Source organism: Alnus glutinosa, chromosome 7 (assembly GCF_958979055.1).
Source record: "Alnus glutinosa chromosome 7, dhAlnGlut1.1, whole genome shotgun sequence".
Lineage (NCBI taxonomy): Eukaryota > Viridiplantae > Streptophyta > Magnoliopsida > Fagales > Betulaceae > Alnus > Alnus glutinosa.
In genome coordinates this window covers 7,152,208-7,177,007 of record NC_084892.1, presented here as the reverse complement: position 1 = coordinate 7,177,007, position 24,800 = coordinate 7,152,208, and the positions used below count along the sequence as shown (strand labels likewise).

At 35.4% G+C, this 24,800-nt stretch overlaps 3 protein-coding genes across 3 annotated transcripts; 2 read left to right on the top strand and 1 right to left on the bottom strand.

Moving 5' to 3' along the window:
* Nucleotides 1-666: 666 nt before the first annotated feature.
* On the top strand, nucleotides 667-2,694 carry LOC133872562 (large ribosomal subunit protein eL6-like). The gene is made up of 4 exons (XM_062310123.1): nucleotides 667-1,020; nucleotides 1,117-1,223; nucleotides 1,760-1,941; nucleotides 2,401-2,694. The coding sequence occupies exons 1-4, from the start codon at nucleotides 761-763 to the stop codon at nucleotides 2,554-2,556; spliced, it is 705 nt and encodes a 234-aa protein (XP_062166107.1). The 5' UTR covers nucleotides 667-760; the 3' UTR covers nucleotides 2,557-2,694.
* Nucleotides 2,695-3,035: 341 nt separating this feature from the next.
* LOC133872561 (FT-interacting protein 1) lies at nucleotides 3,036-6,366 on the bottom strand. Its single transcript, XM_062310122.1, has 2 exons — nucleotides 6,079-6,366; nucleotides 3,036-5,809 (listed from the first exon to the last, which is right to left on the bottom strand). Exon 2 carries the CDS (start codon nucleotides 5,604-5,606, stop codon nucleotides 3,216-3,218), a length of 2,391 nt encoding a protein of 796 aa, XP_062166106.1. The 5' UTR covers nucleotides 5,607-5,809; nucleotides 6,079-6,366; the 3' UTR covers nucleotides 3,036-3,215.
* A 6,092-nt stretch (nucleotides 6,367-12,458) lies between these two features.
* On the top strand, nucleotides 12,459-13,688 carry LOC133874357 (polygalacturonase inhibitor). The gene has a single exon (XM_062312254.1). It carries the CDS (start codon nucleotides 12,502-12,504, stop codon nucleotides 13,480-13,482), a length of 981 nt encoding a protein of 326 aa, XP_062168238.1. The 5' UTR covers nucleotides 12,459-12,501; the 3' UTR covers nucleotides 13,483-13,688.
* The last annotated feature ends 11,112 nt before the right edge of the window (nucleotides 13,689-24,800 follow it).

The window sequence follows — 24,800 nt, the reverse complement described above, 5'->3', positions numbered from 1 at the left end:
AACCAACCAAAGACCCTTTTGGATCTAGACTTCCACCAGACCCAGCTTTCGACGACCAGCTTCTTCGACGACCGGTGGAGGCTCAACAGCCAGCTTCTTCCACAACCAGCTTCTAGATCCACCGGTGGACGCTCGACGGCCAGCTTCTCTGCTTCTAGATCAACCGGAACCGGCTTCTTCAACAACCGGCTTCTAGATCCACCGGTGGACACTCGACAACCCGCTTCTCTGCTTCTAGATCCACCAGGACTGTCTTTCAATGACGGCCGGCTTTTTCTCGACGACCGGCGAAAATGAAAGATCAACGACCAGTGGAGGATGACTATCAACGACCTTCGCCCGCAAAAATGGGATAAAAGATTGCAAAATAATAAGAGACGATCGATTTGCCCTCGTCTCATCAGACGAGTGATTTAGACAATTCACAAATCTACTATAGCAGTAGAGAGCTTGTTGCGGACGACATTTTGAACAAAATCGTCTGATTTTGGTGGTTTCGTCTGTTTGACGACTTCACTACAAATGATTTAACATTACTCTTTATAAATTCATTTTAAAAGTGATGTATAACGATAGAAAAATACTGAAAAAAAAAAATAAAAAAAAAAAAGGGAAAAGGAAAAATGGAGTAACGTATGAAATAATTTTTTTATTTTTATTTTTTTCTTGTAAGGTGGCTAGGGTTTATCTCCTCTTCCCCTCTCTGCTCCTCCGTCTTCTTTTCTATTGTCAAGAGCAAAAGCCCTAGCTTCCAATTACAATGGCGCCGGAGATGGGAGGCGCGAGAATGAGCCGCAACCCAGATCTCATTCGCGGCGTTGGCAAGTACTCCAGATCCAAGATGTACCACAAGCGTGGCCTCTGGGCTATAAAGGCCAAAAACGGCGGCGTTTTCCCCCGCCACGACCCCAGGCCGGCGGTTACCAACCCGTTACCGGCGAAGCCGCCCAAGTTCTACCCAGCTGACGACGTAAAGAAGCCGCTCGTCAACAAGCGCAAGCCCAAGCCCACCAAGCTCAGGTTCGGCTTTCTGCTACTCATTCCCTCCGTTGTTTTTCGCAGAATATTAAAAAGCGTCTCTTTTTACTGTTGGTTTTTGTTCTGGTAATGTATTAGGTCGAGTATTACTCCAGGGACGGTGTTGATATTGTTGGCTGGGAGGTTCATGGGGAAGAGAGTTGTTTTTCTCAAACAGCTTTCATCTGGGTTGCTTCTGGTTACTGGTAATTTTATTTTACTCGATATTTTTGAACCTATTCGTATTTGGTTTATAGGGTGTGATGCCATTGCATGTTATTGGGGCTTGTTATTAATATTATAATTAAGCTTAGTCATTGTGGAAATGTCTAATCTACCAGCTGAACTATACGAAATACTAGTGAATTTTTCATTCGATACTGTTACCCTTTATATTTTAAGTGATAGGGAGGAGGCAAACAGGCTTGATCAAGTAAATGGTTTGCACAACCCTTGTGTAGTTTTCTGTTGACCATGAGAAGCTCTTTCTTTGAAAAACAATTTTCAGTTGCACCAAACGCTGAAAAATGAAAAATATTTGGTTTTGGAAAATACACAAATGGAGCCTGAGTGTGGTTTGTTTTCTAAGAAATATGTAGTTTCATTAGTTTTCTGTTGTTTCCTATGCATGTTCAGTTTTGCCGGCACACTTCTCTCCCTTTAGGTGAAAAACTTAAAATTGAGAGGAAATAAGCTTTTTTTATTCAATCTTTGCTTAGTTGCTGAATTTATGCCATAACAGGGCCATTCAAGATCAATGGTGTTCCCTTAAGACGGGTGAACCAATCTTACATTATTGCAACTTCCACCAAGGTTGACGTTTCTGGGGTCAATTTAGAAAAGTTTGATGATGATTACTTCACAAAGGAAGGAGGCAAGAAGATAAAGAAAGGAGAGGGAGAGTTCTTTGAGGCAGAGAAAGAGGTTTGTTAAAGCCTTTTGTTTTCGTTATTATCATCACCGAAAATTAGAGATTTCAATTAGATGTTGTGGTGTACATGTTCATGATATTACGTGGTCCACTGAACATGGAAATGAGATGACCATTGCGTACATCCAGCATGTAAATGAGATGGGCATTTCTGGATCACTAGAGATTATGCAGAAACGAGCACACACATATGCACATTGATGATATTTATTTATGTATTTAACTGCAGTTCATCTGCTCATGCTACTATTTCTTTTTCAATAATAAATATAGCGATCCCCTGATGACCTGATCCATTTGCTCCACTTTGGTCTGTTTGTTCTTCATGCATATGATCTGTAATAATTGGGAAAAAAGGGTAATTTTAAGGATAGGGGAAATGCCATGCCATGTGATCTATGCTTCCTCGAATAATTTTAGTTACTAATTGGTTTTTCCTTAACAAATTGAAGGAAAAGAAGGCACTCCCGCAAGAGAAGAAAGATGGTCAAAAGCTTGTTGATTCCCCATTGATAAAGGCCATTGAGGGAGTCCCAGACTTGCAGAGCTATCTGGCTGCAAGATTTTCTCTCAAGTCAGGCATGAAGCCTCATGAGCTAGTGTTTTAGAGGAAATATCTCAGTTGAGAATTGTCTATTCTGGAGTTTGCTGACTAGAATATAAGTTGCCATATTTTCAAATTTTAATAGAAGAACCAAAATTTTGTATTGACAAATTTTGCATTATGTGAGAAATTGATTTTGCCATTTCGATTGTGTAGTAATGCAATATATCGCCCTTCTTCTTTTGCTACTACTCCCATACAAATGATATGATTGCTCTGTTGTTCATGAGTTTTGGGTTCTGGGGGATTTTTCTCCTCTTCCTTCTGTACCGTTTCTAGTAAGCAGTCGGACATGGATCATGTTGACCTATTACGCCCTTTGAAACTGTTTGCTTTGCTGTCTGTTGCTTGTGAGTTTCTGGGTTTGCCTGTGTTGCAGTATTATTGGTTTTTTTTTTTACTTCCAAGTATTAAAGGACAAAGGAAAGAAATCAACCTGTTACCTTCTCTGATTTCAACGCCGTTGGATGTTAAGATGGAAGAGAAGATCCTTAAACAAAACTTATTGACCAGATAGTCATTTTCTAGACATTCGAGTCCCAAACAACACAGGAATTCAAAAACAGAAAATACAAGCCATGTTGATTTCAATGGAAAAAAGGTAAAGAAACAGAATATGATTGGATAGTGGAATGGCATATGCTTGTGTCATCTCCTTTCAGCTCAAAGCATGCTATCAGCGCGAGATGGCAGTCTTCTGAAGAAATTGCTGGGCACTGAGGGTAGCTTGCTTCGGAATTTGGGATGCCGTAGCCAATATATGCCTGCAAGCAAAGCAACTATCCTAAAGGGTGTAACGTAGAGAACCACTGCAGCATTAAGGCAGAAAATAATGAAGAGACTGGTTGCTCTTGGGTCTCTCCAGCTGAGCAGGGTCTGAAATCTCTCTCCCTGTGTTGCAATATCTCCCACCACCGTCTGAATTCTTCCGGCTACGCTTCTAAGCCTGTCGTACCTCATACGTACGACATCTTGAGCCTTGGTTGTAGGAAAGGTGTCAAACTCTTCATCTAGTTCGTCTGGGTGAACTGCTTCTGCCCATGAAAGTTTAGTATCCATGTGAGGAGGACGCCGTGACCGGAACCGGAAATTCCATATCCCAATAAGAAACATGTAGAGGAAGGCAGTTGGAAGGATCAATTCTGGGTAACATATCAATATGAAAAACAGGACATGAACTAGAACTGAAGTAACCGGGTTCTTCCAATGACAAACCTCACCAAGCCACCTGCTCATAGAGATTACACCAGAAAACAGTGAGACAATTCTAAAGAAATTAGCTTTGCTTCTTCTCATGCTCCACATGTGGGAATCCACGTCCAGCATATACTCAACAACCTCTTTCCTCAGCGGCGGCTCGGCTCGACCTAGCCTTACTGCTACAATGGTCATGGCCTGATACCTCAAACTATCTAACTGGTTTACAGTGAAGGGTTGTAGATAATGCATTTTTGGAAGTAACGGGTGGCCATAGAGGTATATTATATGTGCTAAAGAGAGACAGGTGAATCGAACTGCTAATTGGAGTTCACCCATCTTTTTCAAACCAGAAGGTTGCAGAACCAGAAGTGGATAAGAGTTTGTATAAATTCGATCCATTTCCAGGGTCGATAGCCGGATTCTTACCTTCCCGATTCTTGAGTCATTTCGAGCTCCACTGCCGGCAGCTGGTTTCTCATTTCCACCCAAATGGCAGTTGTCAAAAACTCCCAAGGTGATCACAGTGCAAGGATCGTAGACCTCCCATGTATATTGCTCATTCCATTTCGGGCTGAGGCTATCAATGATTGTTCTGGTTCGCACCCACTTCTGCCCATACTTGGCTACACAATAAGCGTCTGTGGTTCCCCTGCCGTCCTTGGTCTTCATTGGTAGAATCCCTTGAGCACTCAAAATCCCCACTTCAAGAATGCCGATTGGATTCTTCCACAGCTGCCTTGCAGTGGGCCGTACATCACTGACGTACATTGTAGATTCATCCAGTACATGGTAAGCACCCTCAAGACATACTCTAAGGTGAACCCTGGTTGAAAACTTATGCTCGTGCCTCTTGTCTCCTTCCAAAACACCGAAGCCAAATTTTTCAAGGTTGAACCAGCGGGAATGAACTGGCCTGTGATCCAAGCGCTTTTCAAAGATGGCAAGTGGCAGTATTATCTTTCCCATAACTTCATCTTTTGCAGCAGTTACTTTATTTTCAACTGTAAGCACCAGCTGCTCTTCGAAAGGTTCGGCTGCTACAAAGATTAAATCTTCGTTCCAGAGAGGGTTGGCGGTTCGCGTTGGGCATAGCTTTGTTTTCAGCATCTGATTTCCAACATGAGCCTTCACAAAAGCTTGCGGTGGTTGGCTTTTGTCATGTGGCTGAACATCCTGAGCTTCGATCACATTAACTCTGAGATACCAGAGTTTTGGTGAAACATAAACCTTGGATCGGATACTGAAAACTCCCTCCCCATGAACTGAAGTAGCATCTGAATGCCAGGCCTCCGGGAAAGCTTCATCTGCTTGTGTTCCCATCCAAACAGCAAGCATAACCTCTCCTTTCACCTTGGTATCCCCCCTCCGGTCCTCTAATCTATACCATTGAGGTGCCAAAGGGCTGTCTGGGGGAACCCTTGTTGGGACTTCATTCATGTCGAAGACCACCTTCCCTAAATAATCATCTCTTCCCACCATTTCTTTTTCTTTGACATAAACTTCAAGAAGTGATGACTGAATCTTGTCTTTTGAGAACGCAAAAACCTGTTTCCATTCAGGGTTTGTTCTCTTCTCGAAGTGCTGAGTTTTTCCCTTAAAATTCCCCATCTTCACTTCTACATATGGATCACAGTTTCCTGTTATAGGGTTGGTGGGAAGATCTTTGGCTTTCTCAACTCGAACATATAGGTAAAACATCTGTTGGACCAGATCGTAAGTGCTCGTAGCCCTTTCGCTGCTAATCCAACCGCCTCCACCACGTAGTCCTCCATGCGGCCACCTCTCCCCAAGCTGGGGTTTCATGTCCTTCAGTTTATAGTCCTCTTGGGGCTTAGGAACAGCTGGTGAACTCATTGCTGCAAGGTTGATGAGTGCTCCTCTTATGGCAGTCTCCGCCCTGAAATTCTTTTTTCCTGCAAAATCCGCTTTTGAAAATATAATTGGTTAATTTAAGACCTTTTGCTTCTTCAAGACCTATGATCTTCTTCTCGTCTTTTTAGCAGGAGTGTCACAGCTGGTAGTTGAGGTATGTTTCATTGCTCTTGTAGCTGTGATACCTGAAGTAGGAATTAATATGAACATGAATACATGATGTCAGTAGCAGTCAGTGGAAGATATATAATTGCAGAAAATAGAATATGGATATTTGTTCAGACTCTCCTTTGAGAGATTTTAAAGTTTCTCTTAGCTTTGACATATTATAAAAAAACTCTTTACTATCTGTAATCGTCAATGATCTTCAACACCTTTATTGACTTATATTCAGAGCCATGAGTTCTTATTTTCCGGAAAAAGTAACATGAAGCTAGAAAATATCTTTTCTCACCATAGTCTTGATTTCAAAGGTGATTTTGAGGCCAAGAAATGAGAACAATCATCTATCGATCCCGGTTGTAGAAGTTGGCTCTGAAAACCACAGAAACAGAGGCCCCTGCTCCTTGCCTTTTTTCTGCTAGTTTAAAAGACTGAAAAGAGAATCCTAATGCTTATAAAAAGGATAAGAGAATATAATGATGATGAAGATATGGACTGGAAGTTGCTGGTGTATGCACAACAAGGTGTGCTGGAGGGAGAATGAAAGCAAAAGCTTTTGCTTTGTTTAAACGCAGATTAAATAAGATCAGGACCATTAAGATATATATAGCTAGTCTCAGAGGGTGGAAAAAGCATTGGGATAGCTGTCGGAATACCATGTTTGCAAAACATTATTGACACTCCACTTGGGAAGACAAAGGTAGTCTTTTTAGATTTTTCTATCAGAGTCACGTAGTGGATTATACACTTTGTTAGATTCTTTCGACTTTGATATAAACTTTGATAAATGGTCAAACTGCAACAAACAGCTCCTCACTTTGCCCCTCCCTCCCCATCTTCCCAGCTTTAATTTTTGCAGATTCCGGCATCCAAGACCCGTGTGTGATCGAACTGCATTGGTTGGGCTATGTGACGACTTTGTTCTTTTTGCAGCAAAGTTAGGAAAAGCAAGAGAAACAGAGTTAAAGAAATTCATAGGGTGCTAAAGTTAGTGTGGCAGCTTACTGAAAAAGCAAAAGCAAAAGCAAAACAGGAAGCTTAAGGGTAAGTGACCTTGCACATAAAGATGCCTTTGAACGTTATTCTCTAGCTTTCTTTATTCCTCTTTCAATATAATTTCCTGTTCTAAACATTACTTTCTTCCTGAACATGTTTTTGAACGTTATTCTCTAGCTTTCTTTATCAGATTTGGATAAATGGGTCAAATGTCTATGGCAACGGTTTAGAGCATTTTCAGCAGCCTCAACAAATTTATCAGTCAAAATAGTCGAAAACTTGTATTTATCTATTTTAGCTGTCCATTTTTTTCAAAACACTTGCATAGGCTTATCATTTTAGCTATTCATTTTCACTATCTCATTTTTTTTCAAATATTTGTCTTTGTCTAATGGTCATATTTTCTTAAAAAAAATTTCTTTTACTACTTTGCCGATCATTATTTATCTCAAGGTGATAAATATAATAAATAATAAATTATTAAATATATTTAATGTAAAAATAATAATTAAGATTTTAAAAAACTATACTTATCCTAAACTTTTTAGGACGATTCCCATTGCGTTCCGTAAGACATGACAACGTAGATGATATAATCGTTATCAGTTTGCTGCAAGTTGATAATAAAAGAAATAGGAAAAGAGAGAGAGAGAGAGAGAGAGAGAGAGAGAATGTTACTATTTTTTAATTCTTTTTTTTTTTTCTTTCAATTTTTTATTTAGTTATTGAACGGTGCTCACCAAATTTGGAGAGAATTGTTCACCCTCAACAAATCCTTCAACAAATTGCCGAGGCAGAAGGACAAGGTTTTTGAGCTCTTTAAGCATTTTGCCTAGTGAGGCTGGTGTGAATGCTAACTTCTTTTCATTTCTTGGATTCCATTTTACCTGGCATCTTAGAACTTCACAAATATCGTGTTTCCACGTACAAAACAATCAAAAGAATATATATATATATATATATATAACAAAGGGTAGGAATTGAATTACATAAATATGTGATTTTCCTCTTTATTCACTTTATTTATTTTGTCAATTTTCTATATAATTTTTATTTTTTATTTTTTATGGCATCAGAATAGCCGATTCTTTGGTTGATTCTCTTCTTATGTTCGTTTGTAACTATTAGGAATAATTCTACTCCAAATCGAATTAGGGTAGTAGATCCAATTCAGGTCTAACAAAGACTCTTTAAAGAATATGGTCAATTGTCCAACTCTTAGATGAATGGAGATAGGACTCCCACAACAAATCAGACTCAAGGTATTTATAGTTTAAGTGAGAATAATAAACTTAATTCAGGTTTGACTCCACCTCTTTGCATATAAATAGGCTAAACGACAAACTGAATATTTTAATCATGAAACATACCTTCTATCTCAAAAGTTAATTTAAGCATCGGAACGATACTCCTGAAAGGGTCTCTTATTTTTAGTTTTTTTGAATCATTATGGAAATTATGAATGAATTGTATGAAAATTAGGGGGAAAAAAAAAAAGATTGGGCTTATTTCGAGGACAACGTAGCCTCCAAAAAAACAAACACAAAATGGTTCTAAGGTTTTGGACAATCCATAAATTACACACGCGTGGCCCATTGGCCCATTTATACCCGTTCTGACTCTACTAACAACACCAAAGCCCATGAATACAATCGGGCCTAGTACGTAACAATACAAAGGGAAAAAGAACCCTACATTCAACTTCCTGCGCTGTTTCACCCTTTGCCAACACAACTCTTCTGCCCAGACTGCCCCTCGTTTCTTTTCAACATTTGTGTGTAACGTGTTTGTTTGGTTTGGTTTTGTTTGTTTGTATTTTATTATTTTATTTTTCCACCCACAATTTTTCTTTCACTATTTGTATTTCCTCCCAACATGAACATCCTCATCCTAATAGTGTACCCATATCTTTCATATTTTTAATTTTAAAATGATATTATAATATTTTCTATTAAATATGAAATATTAAAAAAATTATTTAAAAATTATTCTTGATTCAAATTTTGTTAATATATTATTCTGAATAAATAATACGGCTAATCCATTTTATATTTCTTATGACATAATTGATCGTAAATAGTATTTTATTAATTTTAGTTTTGAAAAACTTCTTTTTATAAAAAGCAATTGTTACGTTGTCAATATTATTCTATAAGCAAGACAAGCATTTGAAAAAAAAAAAAAAAAATCCACTTTATTTATATAACTTAATATTTTAATTGGGGTAGTTATTTCAATTTTTTCTTTTTTATTTTCGAAGCCCTCATACCATGCCTAATGACATCCTCTCATTTTATTTTTTCTAAGGCCTTTCACATTCTTTTACCTTCTTTATTTTTTCACAAATTTATAAAATTTGTCCTTTTACCTCCTAGATTTTCAAAGTTCAAACTTAATTCTAAAGTCTTCGGCTATACGATCTCAAGTGTTCCATATAGATTAAGTGTAATCTTAATAATGTATATTATGTTTTTGGGCACCTTTTGTCTGTAAGCTAATTTTTGAAGATGAGTTTTACCTAAAATTTGTATAATTTGGTATTAGAGTCAACCAGGATATCAATTATAGGATCAGACGCAGGTTGAAGAGTATAAAATCGAATGAGTTGCAGTTTTGTAATCGAGTCACAAAGAGGGGGACTTAAGTTGAAAAAATTATGGAATAAAGGGATGATTATCAAGGCAAAAAATACGAAAAATTAGAGTTTAAGGCTCGATCGCAACAACAATTCTGTAGAATACATTGAAGCACTATAGTCACTATAGAATTAGCACTTTCTAGAGTGAACTAAAACACCATTAGAATAAAAAGTTGCAGAAAATAAATTTGGAAACAAGAAAGAAGCTATTTGATAGTGTGTCTTAGCATATGACCAAAGGGTCATATTTATAGTGATTTTAGACACATCTAACGCTTCAAAATCATTTGATCCAACGGTCCCAAATCATAACCACCAAATCCAAATTAATAAACACTTTAAATAGCTTATTAATCCTGTCCATAGAAAACGTTCAGATTTAATGTTTTGCATATGAAACGGTTAATTAAATGACAATTAAAAATATTGATTTACTTTAAATAAATCTAACCTATAAGTTGGATTAACATGTATTGATATGATGTATGGGTATAGTGTTAAGTCATTAAATATTATTAGGTAAGTAAAGCCACCAAAGAGAAATAGCTATTATCAAGTCAGTGTTGATAGAGTAAGCAGTTAGAGACATAGACTGTGAAACATAATGGTATGTTACGATCCTAATTGTTTCACATAAGTTAATAAGTAAAATCTTATTAAATATAAGAGGTAACTGAAATTTGTATGAGGGCTTTCATTTATTTCACTCCAATTAAAATCACAACGTCACGGGATGTACATGTCCACTAAATGCAAATACAAATGGATTAAAATAACATCAGGCAAATGATCATCATATCAATTTTATTTTGTTTTTTCCAGAAAAGACAATGAAAGAAGCAAATGGATCAAAATCGTGGAAAGCCAATATGCCCCACAAACTGGGTCCTTTTATTTTATTTTATTTTTTAATTTAGAAAGTCATGGATTGATTGGGCAATAATATTATAAGTTTCAAAATATGTGTATATTTGATAAACAATTGCCGAGAGTTGAATGTGGAAGCCAGCCTACCTTGAGACCAGTTTGTGATCATAACGCCGCATGCTTGGTCTACAAAACACTCTTTATTTTTATTCTCCATGACTTGACCTGCAATTCTTCTTCTTCTTCTTCTTTCTTTATTATTATTATTATAGATTACCTGCAATTCTTGTTACCAGTTAAATACAGTTGAAATACTAGAAATGTTTTACTAGCTCGTACAAGGCAGTAATACGCCACATTAATTCTAAACCAACCAACCTCTATGAACATGCAGCTAAATTGGCAACCTACTAGAGGAAATGCAAGTAGAGGGTCATAAAACGAATGAAAGTAATTGAAATAATATTCACTACAAGGATAGTTCTAGAATTTGTTTCTGAGATTGAAGCAAAAAGGGCTATCTTTATCTAATCAATTGTGAAGCGCAATCAAGCCACTATGGCTTAAAGTTGTTTGGAAAATATGAAACTTAGAAAGATTGATGTGCATCGTACCAGATCGACAATGCTGATAAGGTAAGAAACAAAGAAAGGTCAAATTAAGTGACATGTCGGAGGTTCATCCAGGTCATTCCGATCCTTAAGTCAATGATTAGTTTGTAGAAGCAAGCTAGATAAGCAAATAAGTATATATTATAAGTTCTATTTTTAAAATTTATTTTTTAATAAAAAAAAAAATTATGTTAACTTGATTTGCCAAGTGCTACTAACGGTACGGCAAACTCACAGAGGGATATATATATTATGAATAATAAAAAACTTATGCATCTAATTTCCAAAATTAAAAAATGATGGACTGAATTCGAATAACATATTTACTCAAAAATTTATGATACATTTACCCTATTCTAAACATGGGATTTCTAACGAGAATGACCGAGTTACTTCAACTTTGGTGGTAGATTGGTCGAACTCGGCATATAGAGTACTATGAAAAATAAATATTCTTAACAATTTTACTGTCTGAATTGCCACCAATTCGGATAGACTTTAACATTGACACAAAAAAGCACCGGTCACAAACAAAGGGTAATAAAGTTGATTTCGTAGCTGGTATCACTCAAACATATCCAAATGATTATTATCCCCCTTTCCCGGCACACTTCATGAATCTACGGGTGGGAAGAAACTTGGGGAAGGTCCCATGCTGTGGAGGTACGCGCAAATGAGAGAGAAGCCCCGTGAAGGAGAAGTCTTCTTTAGATATTAATGTCCATGCATGTGCCACTTTCATATTTATTCTCTTTCAAAAAAAGCCTTCGTTTTTGACTTACAAAACAAAACTTGTAATAGCATCAATTCTAAGCGGCGGGGAAACGAGACTTTGGTTACTTATATTAATCCCCCAGTCATTCCCTTTTATCGCTTTCCTCATTATTTAAACTCGCAATTAATATATCATTTGGCACGTAATCTTCTAATTGAAACAAGCCGTCGGCGGGGTTGTTATATATATCCTCATTAACGCCAAAAGCATTTTCTGTGGATAAGAATATCGATCCTTTCTTTTTCCGAATGATGTTTAAGTTATTTTATGGTAATTAATGTGTTACTTAACACATACGTGAGACATTTGACCTGGCCTGTTTATAAGATTAAGATCTGCTCAAATGTGCTAAAAGCCCGTCAAATCTGCTCAGATCTACCGATGTTTGACTTCTTTGAATGAATCACCTTGTCCGATTGCTTTGAAGTAAGAGTAATTCTAAAGGAGGATTGAAGTTCTCTTTTGTGTTTTTCTAATAATAATAGGAGAGTCTGAAAATTATAATTGAATTTAAGAGGATTGTTATTAAATTTTCATATAAAAATAATTTTAAAATCACGTAACATTTGCGAGGTCTTTGTTATAACATTACTCGAGTAATTAATTCTATAAAAAGAACTACAATTTAATTTGTATATTCTTTAATATTATACGACTTCTTAAATTATTATTAAATTTGAGATAATTATTATTTCGATAACTATAATTCATTCGAACTTCTCAGCTTCCGTCGGTCAATGCATCATCGATCCCACCTCAAAACCGTATATAAATCTCACTCTATCTGCATCAAATTTTACACCGCCAATCTCTTCCAAGTACCAAAACATGGCCATCCCTCTCCTCTCCCTCCTCTGCCTTTTCACCCTTCTCTTCTCCTTCGCCCACTCCGAGCTCTGCAACCCGAAAGACAAAAAAGTCCTGCTACAAATCAAGGCAGCCCTCAACAACCCCTATCTACTCGCCTCCTGGAACCCAGCCCACGACTGCTGCGACTGGTACTGCGTCACGTGCGACTCCACCTCCCACCGCATCAACTCCCTCACCATCTTCGCCGGCAAAATCTCCGGCCAAATTCCGGCCGAGGTCGGTGACCTCCCTTACCTCGAAACTCTCGAGTTCCACAAGCTCTCCAACCTCACTGGCCCTATCCAGCCCGCCATTGCCAAGCTCAAAAACCTTAATTTCTTGAGGCTCAGCTGGACCAACCTCTCTGGCCCAGTCCCTGACTTCCTCAGCAAGCTCAAGAATCTCAACTTCTTAGATCTCGCCTTTAACGACCTCTCAGGCTCTATCCCATCCTCACTCTCTCTGCTTCCCAACCTCAATGCGCTTCATTTGGACCGCAACAAACTCACCGGACCAATCCCAGAATCCTTTGGGAAGTTTACCAAGGTACCGGACTTGTACCTCTCTCACAACCAACTAACTGGGAAAATCCCAGCCTCGTTCGCCAAGATGGACTTCAGCGTCATAGACCTGTCGCGCAACAAGCTCGAAGGCGACGCATCCGTGGTTTTTGGCTCCAACAAGACCACACAGATCGTGGATTTGTCGAGGAACTTGCTCCAGTTCGATCTGTCCAAGGTGCAGTTCCCCAAGAGCTTGACGTCGTTGGATCTTAACCACAACAGTATCACCGGGAGCATTCCGGTGGAGATGACCGCACTGAATTTGCAGTTCTTGAATGTGAGTTATAATAGGCTGTGTGGTAAGATTCCGGTGGGCGGCAAGCTGCAGAGCTTCGACTACTCCTCGTATTTCCACAACCGGTGCTTGTGCGGGTCGCCGCTTCCAAGCTGCAAGTGATGAACTTGTGGGGCAATTCGATTTGCCCGGAAACTGAAGTGAGTCCAGAAGGAATATAGATTTGAAATAGTACTCATACGTACAATGCTCTCAGAGTTTGTCGGTTCCTAGTAATAAGTGTGTTTTTATCCAAACGGAGCCTAAGAAAATGTTCCCGACCAGGGGAAGTATATTATGTAATAAAAATGTCGTATGATCTTTGTGTACTCCCCTTATATAGTTGGCTTTCAACTAAATATTTTGTTCAATGAGGAATTACAAAGATTTCAGCTGCACAAAAACGACTTCAGAAAATTAGGTCACGTGCCGCGTTGAAGTTTTCTGTCACTACAAAAAACCTTACAATTGGATGTGTGTCTACAGTACCGGTTACTGTAGACACGTGTCCAATTAGCCACGTGTCTTTTTGACATCGTGGCTAGTTGTAGTCAGATACACGCGTCCAAGTAGACACGTGTATTTAATACACGTGTCTATCTGGACACATGTATTAATACACGTGTCCAGCTGGACACGTGTAATAATACACGTGTCCAACTGGACATGTGTGTTACACGTGTCCAAATATTATTTGTTTTAGACAAAAATATATTAAAAAAACAAGATTTGTTTTTTGTTCATTTATTTTTTTTTTATAAAAAAAAAAAAAACACTCCTTATCTTATTAACTATATAAAATTGTGAAATTATGGTGTACATAGCATATACACATAAGGTTAGGTTTTAAAGCTATATGCTATATGTAAATTCTATACTTAGAGTTTATGTTTTTTAAGTTCCTTATTTATATATATATGGTATACTGATAAGTACGTAAACCCTAACCTAATTTACATATTATGCATAATTAAACCAAATTTGGTGCTATATATATATATAATTAAACCAAATAGTTTAAATTAGAATTTAGTTTTGTACACCATCTTCGTTTAGAAACAAAAAAAAAAAATTTTTTAAACATAACAAAGTTAAAAAACCTATAATTAATACTATATATATAGATATGCATGCATGTAAACGGTTTAGGAACTATATATAATATTTACACTTAGGATTTATAGCTATATATAGTATATACACTTAATTAGGTTTATAGCTATATATATAGTATATACACTTAGGGTTAGGATTTATAACTATATATAGTATATATACTTAGGGTTAGGGTTTATCGATATATATATAGTGTACAAACACTACAGTATATTTACTCTAATTTTGTATGAGTAAGATTGTGATATTAAATCTAAACAGTTGGAAAAATGAATAAAACTATAGCGTATATCTTATAGTTTTTTTACGGCGTTTAAGTCGAATTTTATTCAATTAAATTAAAGAGAGAATCTCCTCAAACAATTAAACAATTAAACAATTAAACAATTAAAAAATTAAAAATGAAAAAGCTAAATGTTTAAAGAGAAATGTTTAATTTCATTCTTTTACACTTAGGGTTAGGGTTTATGGCTATATATAGTATATACACTTAAACTTATGATTTATAGCTATATATAGTATATATACTTAGGGTTAGGGTTTATCGATATATATAGTATACACACTTAGGTTTAGGGTTTATAACTATGTATAGTATATATACTTAGGGTTAGGGTTTATCGCTATATATAGTATATACACTCAGGTTAGGGTTTTAGGGTTTATAGGTATATATAATATATACACTTAGGGCTATGAGTTATAATTTAATTGATTTTACATTTTATGAATAATAATGTCAATATATTTTTCACGTGTCATTATTGTACACTTTTAAATATATAAATTAAATCATGAGCAGTTCAAAATTAGATTGTTCCGATATATATAGTACATATACTTAGGATTATGATTTATAGCTATATATATAATACATATACTTAGGGTTATGGTTTATAGCTATATATATATATATATATATATATATATATATATATATATATATATATATATATATATTTTGGGGTTAGGGTTAGGGTTTATGACTATATATAGTACGTACCCTTAGGATTATAGTTTATAGCTATATATAGTATATGCACTTAGGGTTAGAGTTTAATTTTATAGTTAGGTTTTAGTTTTTATTTAGGGTTTAATATAGTATATATACTTAGTGTTAGAGTTTAATTTTAGGGTTAGGGTTTAGTTTTAATTTATAGTTTACGGTTTAGTTTTAGTGCTTAGGGTTTAGCTATATGTATGGTACATAAATTTAGGGCTGTATGGGTTTGTATTTTTTTTTACGTGGTTAAATTATATAAATATATATATAATTTTTTTTTTAATTAAATACAATTTCTACAATGGGCGACGTGTATTTTAAATACACGTCGCCCATTGGGGACGTGTATTTAAAGCCACGTCCCTGATTGGACACGTGTACTCAGTACACGTGCCCAATTGTTTGGCCAGGACAGCTGCGCGGGAGTTCTCCCGCGCGCCACCTGGCCAAATGCTGCCTTATATATATATATAAAATTTTTAAAATTCAAATAATACAATATTATATGAAATATATATATATTTCCGAAATGGGTAGCTTCCTCTCTGGAAGCTACCCATTTCTGATTTTTCCCTCTCAGTATACTCTTTCTCTCTCTCTCTCTCTCTCTCTCTCTCTCTCTCTCTCTCTCTCTCTCTCTCTCTCTCTCTCTCCCTCTGCATCATAGTCGCACCGGCCAGCTCCTGGCCACCGCGCATCCGCCCTTCCCGCCGGTGAGACGCCCTCTCTCCACCTCTCTCTGCTCCGTTCTCGGTCTCTCTCTCTCTAATATCTCGCTCCATCTCTCCCTCTCTCTCTACCTTTCTCTCTCTATCTCTCTCTTCCTCTCTATCTCTTTCTCTCTCTCTCTCTGTATCTCTCTCTCTCTCTCTCTCTCTCTCTCTCTCTCTCTCTCTCTCTCTCTCTCTCTGTGTAATAATGTAACATTTGTTTTTTGTATTTTTGTGTTTTTTATTTTTGCTGATAGTATTAATTTGTTCCTCCCAAAAAATGCAGGTACAAAAAATACAAGAATCATATATATTACAGCACAGAGTACAAGATTGTGAGTAATTTTCAAAATTTGTTTCCATAATTTTTTGGCTATAATAAATTTCATATATTTTACTGTATTTGTTTATATATTTTTCTTAATTGTTTATCATTCCAGTATTACTATATATTGTTGTGTCATTTTTTTGGTTTTGCTGTGGTTGGTTATTATGCATGGGAAATATGCATGCGCACAGTTGTATGTTTTTTGGTGATATATTTTACCATTTACAAATTTGTGTTGTTATTATCATTTTCGACAATTATCATATTTTGGTTTTTGGGAATTCTAAAAAACCGAAATATGGCAAAATGACTCATAAAAATGGTCCTCATATACAAAATCACTTTTTAAAAATAAAATTATGGAATTGTTTAAAATAAAATTGAAACAAGTATATAGTACTATTCCAACATTTTTGGCTATAGAGAGAACAATAAAATTGAAGGAATCCTTTTTGGTATTTTCTTACAAAAACAATTTGAGAAACATAAAATGACCCTAAATAAATAATTTATGAACAAAAACCCTTTAAAAAAAAAACAAAAACCTTAACCCTAAACCCCAAAAAAAACAAACACCCTAACCATAAACCCTAAATCCTAAACCCTTTACAAAAAGCAAAACCCTAACCCTAAAGCCCAAACCCTATAACAAAACAAAAACTCTAACCCTAACCCTAAATCTTTTTTTTTTTTTTAAAAAAAAAAACCCTAACACCCTAACCCTAAACACTAAATTCATAACCGTAAAACCCTAACCCTAAGCCCTAAACCCTAAACACGTAACAGTAAACCCTTTTTTTTAAAAAAAAAAACACCCTAAACCCATATTTGTTTTTGTTTTTTTTTTTTAAAAAAGAACCTTAAACTCTTAAAATAAAACAAAAATCCTAACCCTAAAAAAAAGACAAAAACTCTAAACCCTTAAGAAAAAACTAAAACCCTAACCCTAAAAACAAAACAAAAACTCTAAACCCTTAAGAAAAAAACTAAACCCTAACCCTAAACCGTAAACCGTAAACCGTAAACCCTAAAAAAATACAAAAACCCTAAACCTATAAGGAAAAAAAAAAACCCTAACCCTAAACCCTAAACCCTAAACCCTAAACCTATAAGGAAAAAAAAAACACCCTAAACCCATATTTGTTTTTGATTTTTTAAAAAAGAACCTTAAACCCTTAAAACAAAACAAAAACCCTAACCCTAAAAAAAAGATAAAAACTCTAAACCCTTAAAAAAAAACTAAAACCCTAACCCTAAAAACAAAACAAAAACTCTAAACCTTTAAGAAAAAAACTAAACCCTAACCCTAAACCTTAAACCATAAACCGTAAACCCTAAAAAAATACGAAAACCCTAAACCTATAAGGAAAAAAAAAACCCTAAACCTATAAGGAAAAAAAAAACACCCTAACCCTAAACCCTAAACACCAAAAAAAAAAAAACCAAAAACTCCTAAACCCTAAACCCTAAACCCTAAATCCTAAACCAACACAAACCCTAAACCCTTAAAAAAAAATCTAATACCCTAAACCCTAAACCCTCTAAAAAAAAAAAAATCCAACACTTTCTAAATAAAAACTAAAACCATAAACCCTAAACTCTAAACCCAAAACCCTAAACCCTTAAAAAAAATCTAAAACCCTAACCCTAAACCCTAAACCCTTAAAAAAAAAAATCCTACACTTTCTAAAAAAAAAACTAAAACCCTAAACCTTAAACTCTAAACCCTAAACCCTAACAAACCCTAAACCCTAAACCCTCTAAAAAAAAATCAACACTTTCTAAAAAAAAACTAAAACCATAAACCCTAAACCAACACAAACCCTAAATCCATAACCCTAAACCCTTAAAAAAAAATCTAAAACCGTAACCCTAAACCCTAAACCCTTAAAAAAAAAAAAATCCTACACTTTCTAAAAAAAAACTAAAACCCTAAACCCTAAACCCTAAACCCTCTAAAAAAAAATCCAACACTTTCTAAAAAAAACTAAAACCATAAACCTTAAACCCTAAACCAACACAAACCCTAAACCCTTAAAAAAAAAAAAAAAAAAACCTACATCCTTCAAAACATATAAGTTAAAAAATAACACCTAAACCCTTAAAACACCAAAAAAAAAAAAAATAAAAAAAAAATAAAAAAATAAAAAAATAAAAAAATTCTAACCCTAAACCCTTAAAGAAAGAAACACGTAAACCCTAACCTTAAACCCTTAATAAAAAAAAAAACCCTTAAAACACAAACAAAAATCCTAACCCTAAACCCTCAAAGAAAGAAACACCTAAACCCTAATCCTAAACCCTTAAAAAAAAAAACCCCCTACATCCTTCAAAACATATAAGTTAAAAAATAACACCTAAACCCTTAAAACACACACAAAAAAAAAATCCTAACCCTAAACCCTTAAAGAAAGAAACACGTAAACCCTAACCCTTATTAAAAAAAACCCTTAAAACACAAACGAAAATCCTAACCCTAAACCCTCAAAGAAATAAACACGTAAACCATAACCCTAAACCCTTAAAAAAAAAAAATCCCTACATCCTTCAAAACATATAAGTAAAAAAATAACACCTAAACCCTTAAGAAAAAAAAAAAAATAAAAAAAAAAAACCCTAACCATAAACCTTAAACCCTAAACCCTTAAAAAAAAAAAATTACAAAAACCCTAAACCCTAAATTGTAAACCATAAAACCATAACCGCAAAATTGTAACCCATGTTCTTTATATTTTTACAAGTTTATGTTGTAAGAAGTATGATTTGTCTCGGTCTCTTAACCCTATACAGAGAAATATGGACAAGTCTTGGATGTCAGAGTGTAGGGGTACGACATAGTATAACGACGGATGTAGGGCGTTTGTGGCATTTGCCGTTAGTAACTGTACGGCCGTCGAGGTTTTCATGTCCTCCATGGGAGTATCACAACCATGTCTTGGTGCTCAGTCTTCACCTGCACAGGTAGGTAGTACGTCGTCTGTTAGTAGTGCATCTGCATGTATGATTTATATTGTGTATAGGACAAAATTACATTCAATTTGTTTTCATTACCCCTTTAATTTTGCAAGTAATATTATATACTTTAATTGTCTATATTATTTGCAGGTAATTCGACAACGGTTGGTACGTTGTCGCCTGTTGGACGACGGCTGAGCCAGCACTCCCCTGTCGCTACACCTTCGCCTGCTACACCATCCCATGCGCAGCAATCGCCGGTTGGCGATAATACGCCTGGGACGGTACCTCGTGCTTCACAGGGACACCCTTCGGATTTGTAGATATTTTGTGTAATTATTTTGTGTAATTATTTTTTGTTTGTAAAGATTTGCATATTTAACAAATATGTTATTAATTATTGGTTTGTGTAATTTGATTTTGATTTATTTTTGGGTAAAATAAACATTGCGTTATTTGTGGTCGGAAATAAGAAATTCTTTTTTTTTTTTTTTAAAAAAAAAAAAGAAAATTAATTAACCCAAACAAATTTAAAAAGATAATAATCAAAACTAAATTAAAAAAAAATTTCAAATTGTATTTTTTAATTTAATTTAATTTTTTTGTTTAATTATTTAATTGTATTTTTAATTTAAATTAAAAATATAATTAAAGAATTAAATAAAAAATTTAATTAAATTGAAAAATACAATTTGAATTTTTTTTTTAAAAAGAAACATAAACTGGACACGTGTATTTCAATACACGTGTCAAACTGTCAGACACGTGTATTGAAATACACGTGTCCAGTTAGATACGAGTATTGAAATACACGTGTCTGACAGTTTGTATTTTTAATTTAAATTAAAAATATAATTAAAGAATTAAATAAAAAATTTAATTAAATTGAAAAATACAATTTGAATTTTTTTTAAAAAAAAAACATAAACTTGACACGTGTATTTCAATACACGTGTCAAACTGTTAGACACGTGTATTTCAATACACGTGTCAAAATGAACACGTGTATTTGAATACACGTGTCAAAATGCACAGTTAGTGACATTCACATCTGACACGCGTCGCACGCGTGACAAAGAGCACGTGGCAACCTGTTTGACACGTGTACCGTGTTTGTACACGTGTCAAAATACAAGTGGCAAAATTCAAAGGTTTTTGTAGTGTGTGCAGATGGCATTCATTTTGTTGCGGACGACAGGCCGTCCTTAGTGAGGCAGAGCAGCGTCAGATGACTGGACGAATGCCGTTTTAATTATGAAAAGCCCAATAATCAGGCAGTAATGAACATGGCTGTTCGAACGACAAGCTTTTTCATGGCGTTTACATAAATGGCGTTCCGTTTGTCTTTGTCTTTTACAACGGCGGTAGAAAAAAAAATCACAGTTTGGACGACATGTCGTTATTGTATGCATAGGATCTACTGCCTTACAAACAGTCTGCCGCGAAAGAATCAATCTACTTGTAATTGTATACCAACTTGCATCAAGCACTAAGAAATGAATCTGCTCGACTCCGGGACAACTAGAGCTGCCGATAAGTCATCTTTTGGGAACAAATTTACTCTCTCTCTCTCTCTCTCTCCAGATTCCAAAGATTTACAAGAAAAACCAGCAAGAATCGATGACCATTGAAGGTGATAAGATGACGATGCTCATGCAAACTAAACATTTCATCCATCAAAGAAAAACAAGAGCAAGTGAGAATGGATGCCCATTAAAGGTGATAAGATCATCATTTATGATGTGATTGACGGTGCTCATGCAAACTGAATATTTCATCCATCAAACCCCTGGCCCAGCATCTAAACTAGTAACCATCAGAAAGTACGCACTTCCCCAAACCAACATTAAATAGAACTTCAACTTCATTAGCATTTTCACCATTTTGTATTAATGTGAATTGTCACATGCATTTTCCCTAAAACAAATGAAATTCATCAGACGAGAGAGTACACGGGGAAATAGAAGGTAATTCACATAACACCCCCACTCTTCCTATATCATATGATTTATGAAGGGTGTTCACAAATATCAGCTGTGATTCATTTTCCGGGTTTAGTGCGGCGAAGAAGATTACCAAGAGAAAAAATGTGGTCTCTTCTTCGCATGTGATGCCACTGTCACGTTTGAGACTCTTTCCATTCTAATCTGTTAAGCGCATCGACAATCGCCCTGCGGAACTCGCCGTTGTGGAGAAGAAAGGATGAGACATGCCCACCAGTGACCCATCTCACCTCTGAACCTGGCCAAGCGTTTTGAAGCTGCAGCACAGAGTGTTTTGGGATATACCCATCATCCTGAAGCAATGGAAAGCCAATATGCCCCCACAAGCTGGGTCTTTTTATTTTTTATTTTTTAATTTAGAAAGTCATGGATTGATTGGGCAATATTATATGTTTCAAAACATGTGTATATTTGATAAACAATTGCCGAGAGTTGAATGTGGAAGCCATTCTACCTTGAGACCAGCTTGCGATCATAACGCCGCATGCTTGGTCTTAAAAAAACTCTTTATTTTTATTCTCCATGACTTGACCTGCAATTCTTCTTCTTCTTTTATTTTTTATAGATTATCTGCAATTCTTGTTACCAGTTAAATACAGTTGAAATGCTAGAAATGTTTTGCTCGTACAAGGCAGTAATACGCCACATTCTAAACCAACCAACCTCTATGAACAACTAAATTGGCAACCTACTGGAGGAAATGCAAGTAGAGGGTCATAAAACGAATGAAAGTAATTGAAATAATATTCACTACAAGGATAGTTCTAGAATTTGTTTTTGAGATTGAAGCAACAAGTAGGGTCGGGTAATTTGGGTTGTCGTGTTGGGTTTCGGTCAACCCGCTTGACCCGACATCCTGATTAGGCTAACCTAAACTCGGCACGATTATTAATCGGGTGATCCGCAATTTGAACACGACACGACCCGATTAAGTTAACTAGTCATGCTGACTCGACTTTTTTCCTTTTTTTTTTTTTTAGATTTTGTTTTTCAATATTTTTTCATTTTTTCTTTTACTGGATGATGGGGAATCATAGTTTTTGTTTTAAGATATTTACTCTTTTTTATTTTAAGCTTTAAGCTTTTTTTTTTTTTTTTTTTTTTTTTTTAACCAAGTCTAGTAACTTCTGATTTTTTATTTTTATTTTTTAAAATAATGATAAGTAAACGAGTTGGCGGGTTAACCCACGAGTTGACGGGTGACTTGAAAACTAAATGGGTTAGCGGGTCAACCCACGAGTTGACAGGTAACTTGAAAACTAAACGGCTTGGTGGGTTAACCCGTTTATAATTGTATTGGTAAACAGATCAACCCGTCAACTCGTTTAGCCTAACCCCTAACACTATAATTTCGTGTTGTGTTCGTATCGAATTCGCGGATAGTGTCAAAAATTGCCAACCCTAACAAAAATGATTATATTTATCTATTAATTGTGAAGTGCAATAATTAAGTCACTATGGCTTAAAGTTGTTTGGAAAATATGAAACTTATAAAGATTGGTGTGCCCTAGATCGACAATGCTGGTAAGGTAAGACACAAAGAAAGGTCAAAGTGATCCGCCGGTGGTCTGTTAGGGGTTGCTCCGATACTTAAGTCAATGATGAGCTTTTAGAAGCAAGGTAAGCAAATAAGTATTTTGCAAAGAGAAAATGAACGTACTTCTCAATAATCCAGCCCCTTTCATTTTATAGAGTGTTTCCATGGCATAATTGATTGAATGAGAGGTTAACAAAACCTGATTTTGTAGCCCCACTCCCATGGCTTATGCGTCTGACATTCTCTAATTATAACGGAATGCCAGTAATTCAAGTGACAAGTGATATGATTAGGGATGTAATCGAGCCGAGCTGAGTCGAGTTCGAAGATTTCAAGACTGGCTCGTTTATAGTCGAGCCTAAATAGTCGAGCTCGAATTCGAGCCGAGCTATAAATTACATGTTCAAGTTCGGCTCGTTTAAAACTCGGGCGAGCTCGAGCTCAAGCTCGAGTTCGTTGAAAATGACATTCGAGCCGAGCCGAGTTACTGGACAAGCTCGGCTCAACTAGAGGTCGATGTAAACTATTAAATTTTTCAATGAGTGATCAAAGCAGAATTCAAACCCAAGTTTATGAACAACATCTATGCATTTATTAATAACATAAATATATAATATGTAAGTATATAAGGCATATTATAAAATATATTACATAACTATAGTTTATAAGTAACAAATTAATAATATGTTATTATATATAACTACAGAGTATAAACAATGGTATATGTATAATGTGAATAAATAGTAAGTCTAATATATTCTATATAACTAAGTAACTATAATATAAGTATAATATATAACTATTGTTAACCATGTGTGATGTGATATATGTGTTTATATATATATGCTAACTATTTAATATTGTTATATTGTTATATACTAACTATTAATAACTTAATATGCTAATTTAACATACTAAATATTGTTATCAAAGTATTATAATTAATATGTAATACTATATATATTATACTATGTTTACTATTTACTAATATATATGTAAGATATGAACAAGCTAACGAGTCGAACTAACGAGTCGGGCGAGCGATCCCGTCGAGCTTTAAACGAGTTGAGCTCGCGAGCCCCTATCGAGTTTTGTCGAGCGAGTCGGGTATGTATCACTTACTAATCGAGCGGGTTTCAACAGTAACGATTGAGTTTCTACAATATCGATCTCGAGTTCGGATCGGGCTAAACCGAGCGGGTATCGAGCGGGCTGTCGAACGGACTGACTTATTTACATCCCTAGATATGATACTGTGGATGCAACTCCTTTTAATGCCCTTGTGCCTTCTTATTTATAATAACTTCTGTCTGGCCAGCCAGAATCAACTCAAGCTTGGCTAAACCTGACAATCTGACATAGATGATGTCTGCCCGGCTTGTAAGTTTTATTGCCAATGGACCTAGCTTAAGGTCGTATCAAAAGTGGGTCGATTTAATAACCGGGCCAAGGAAGGCCTACTCCAAAGGGGGTTATATTATAGGTTTTATTTTTTTAATTAAGTAAAATAAATATTTTAAGTTGATTTTCCAAGTGGCACTGACGATTCATAGTAAACTTGGACGGCAAACTCACGAAGAAATATATTGTGAATAATAAAAAACTTAGACATTTAATTTCTAAAATTAGAAAGTAGGGGATTGAATTCAAAAAACGTCTTTACTTAAGAATATAAGATACATTTACCCTATTCTAATTAAACATAGGATTTTTAACGAGAATGATTGAATTACTTCAAATTTGGTGGTAGACCGTAGATTAGTCGATCGAACTGGGTATACAGAGTATG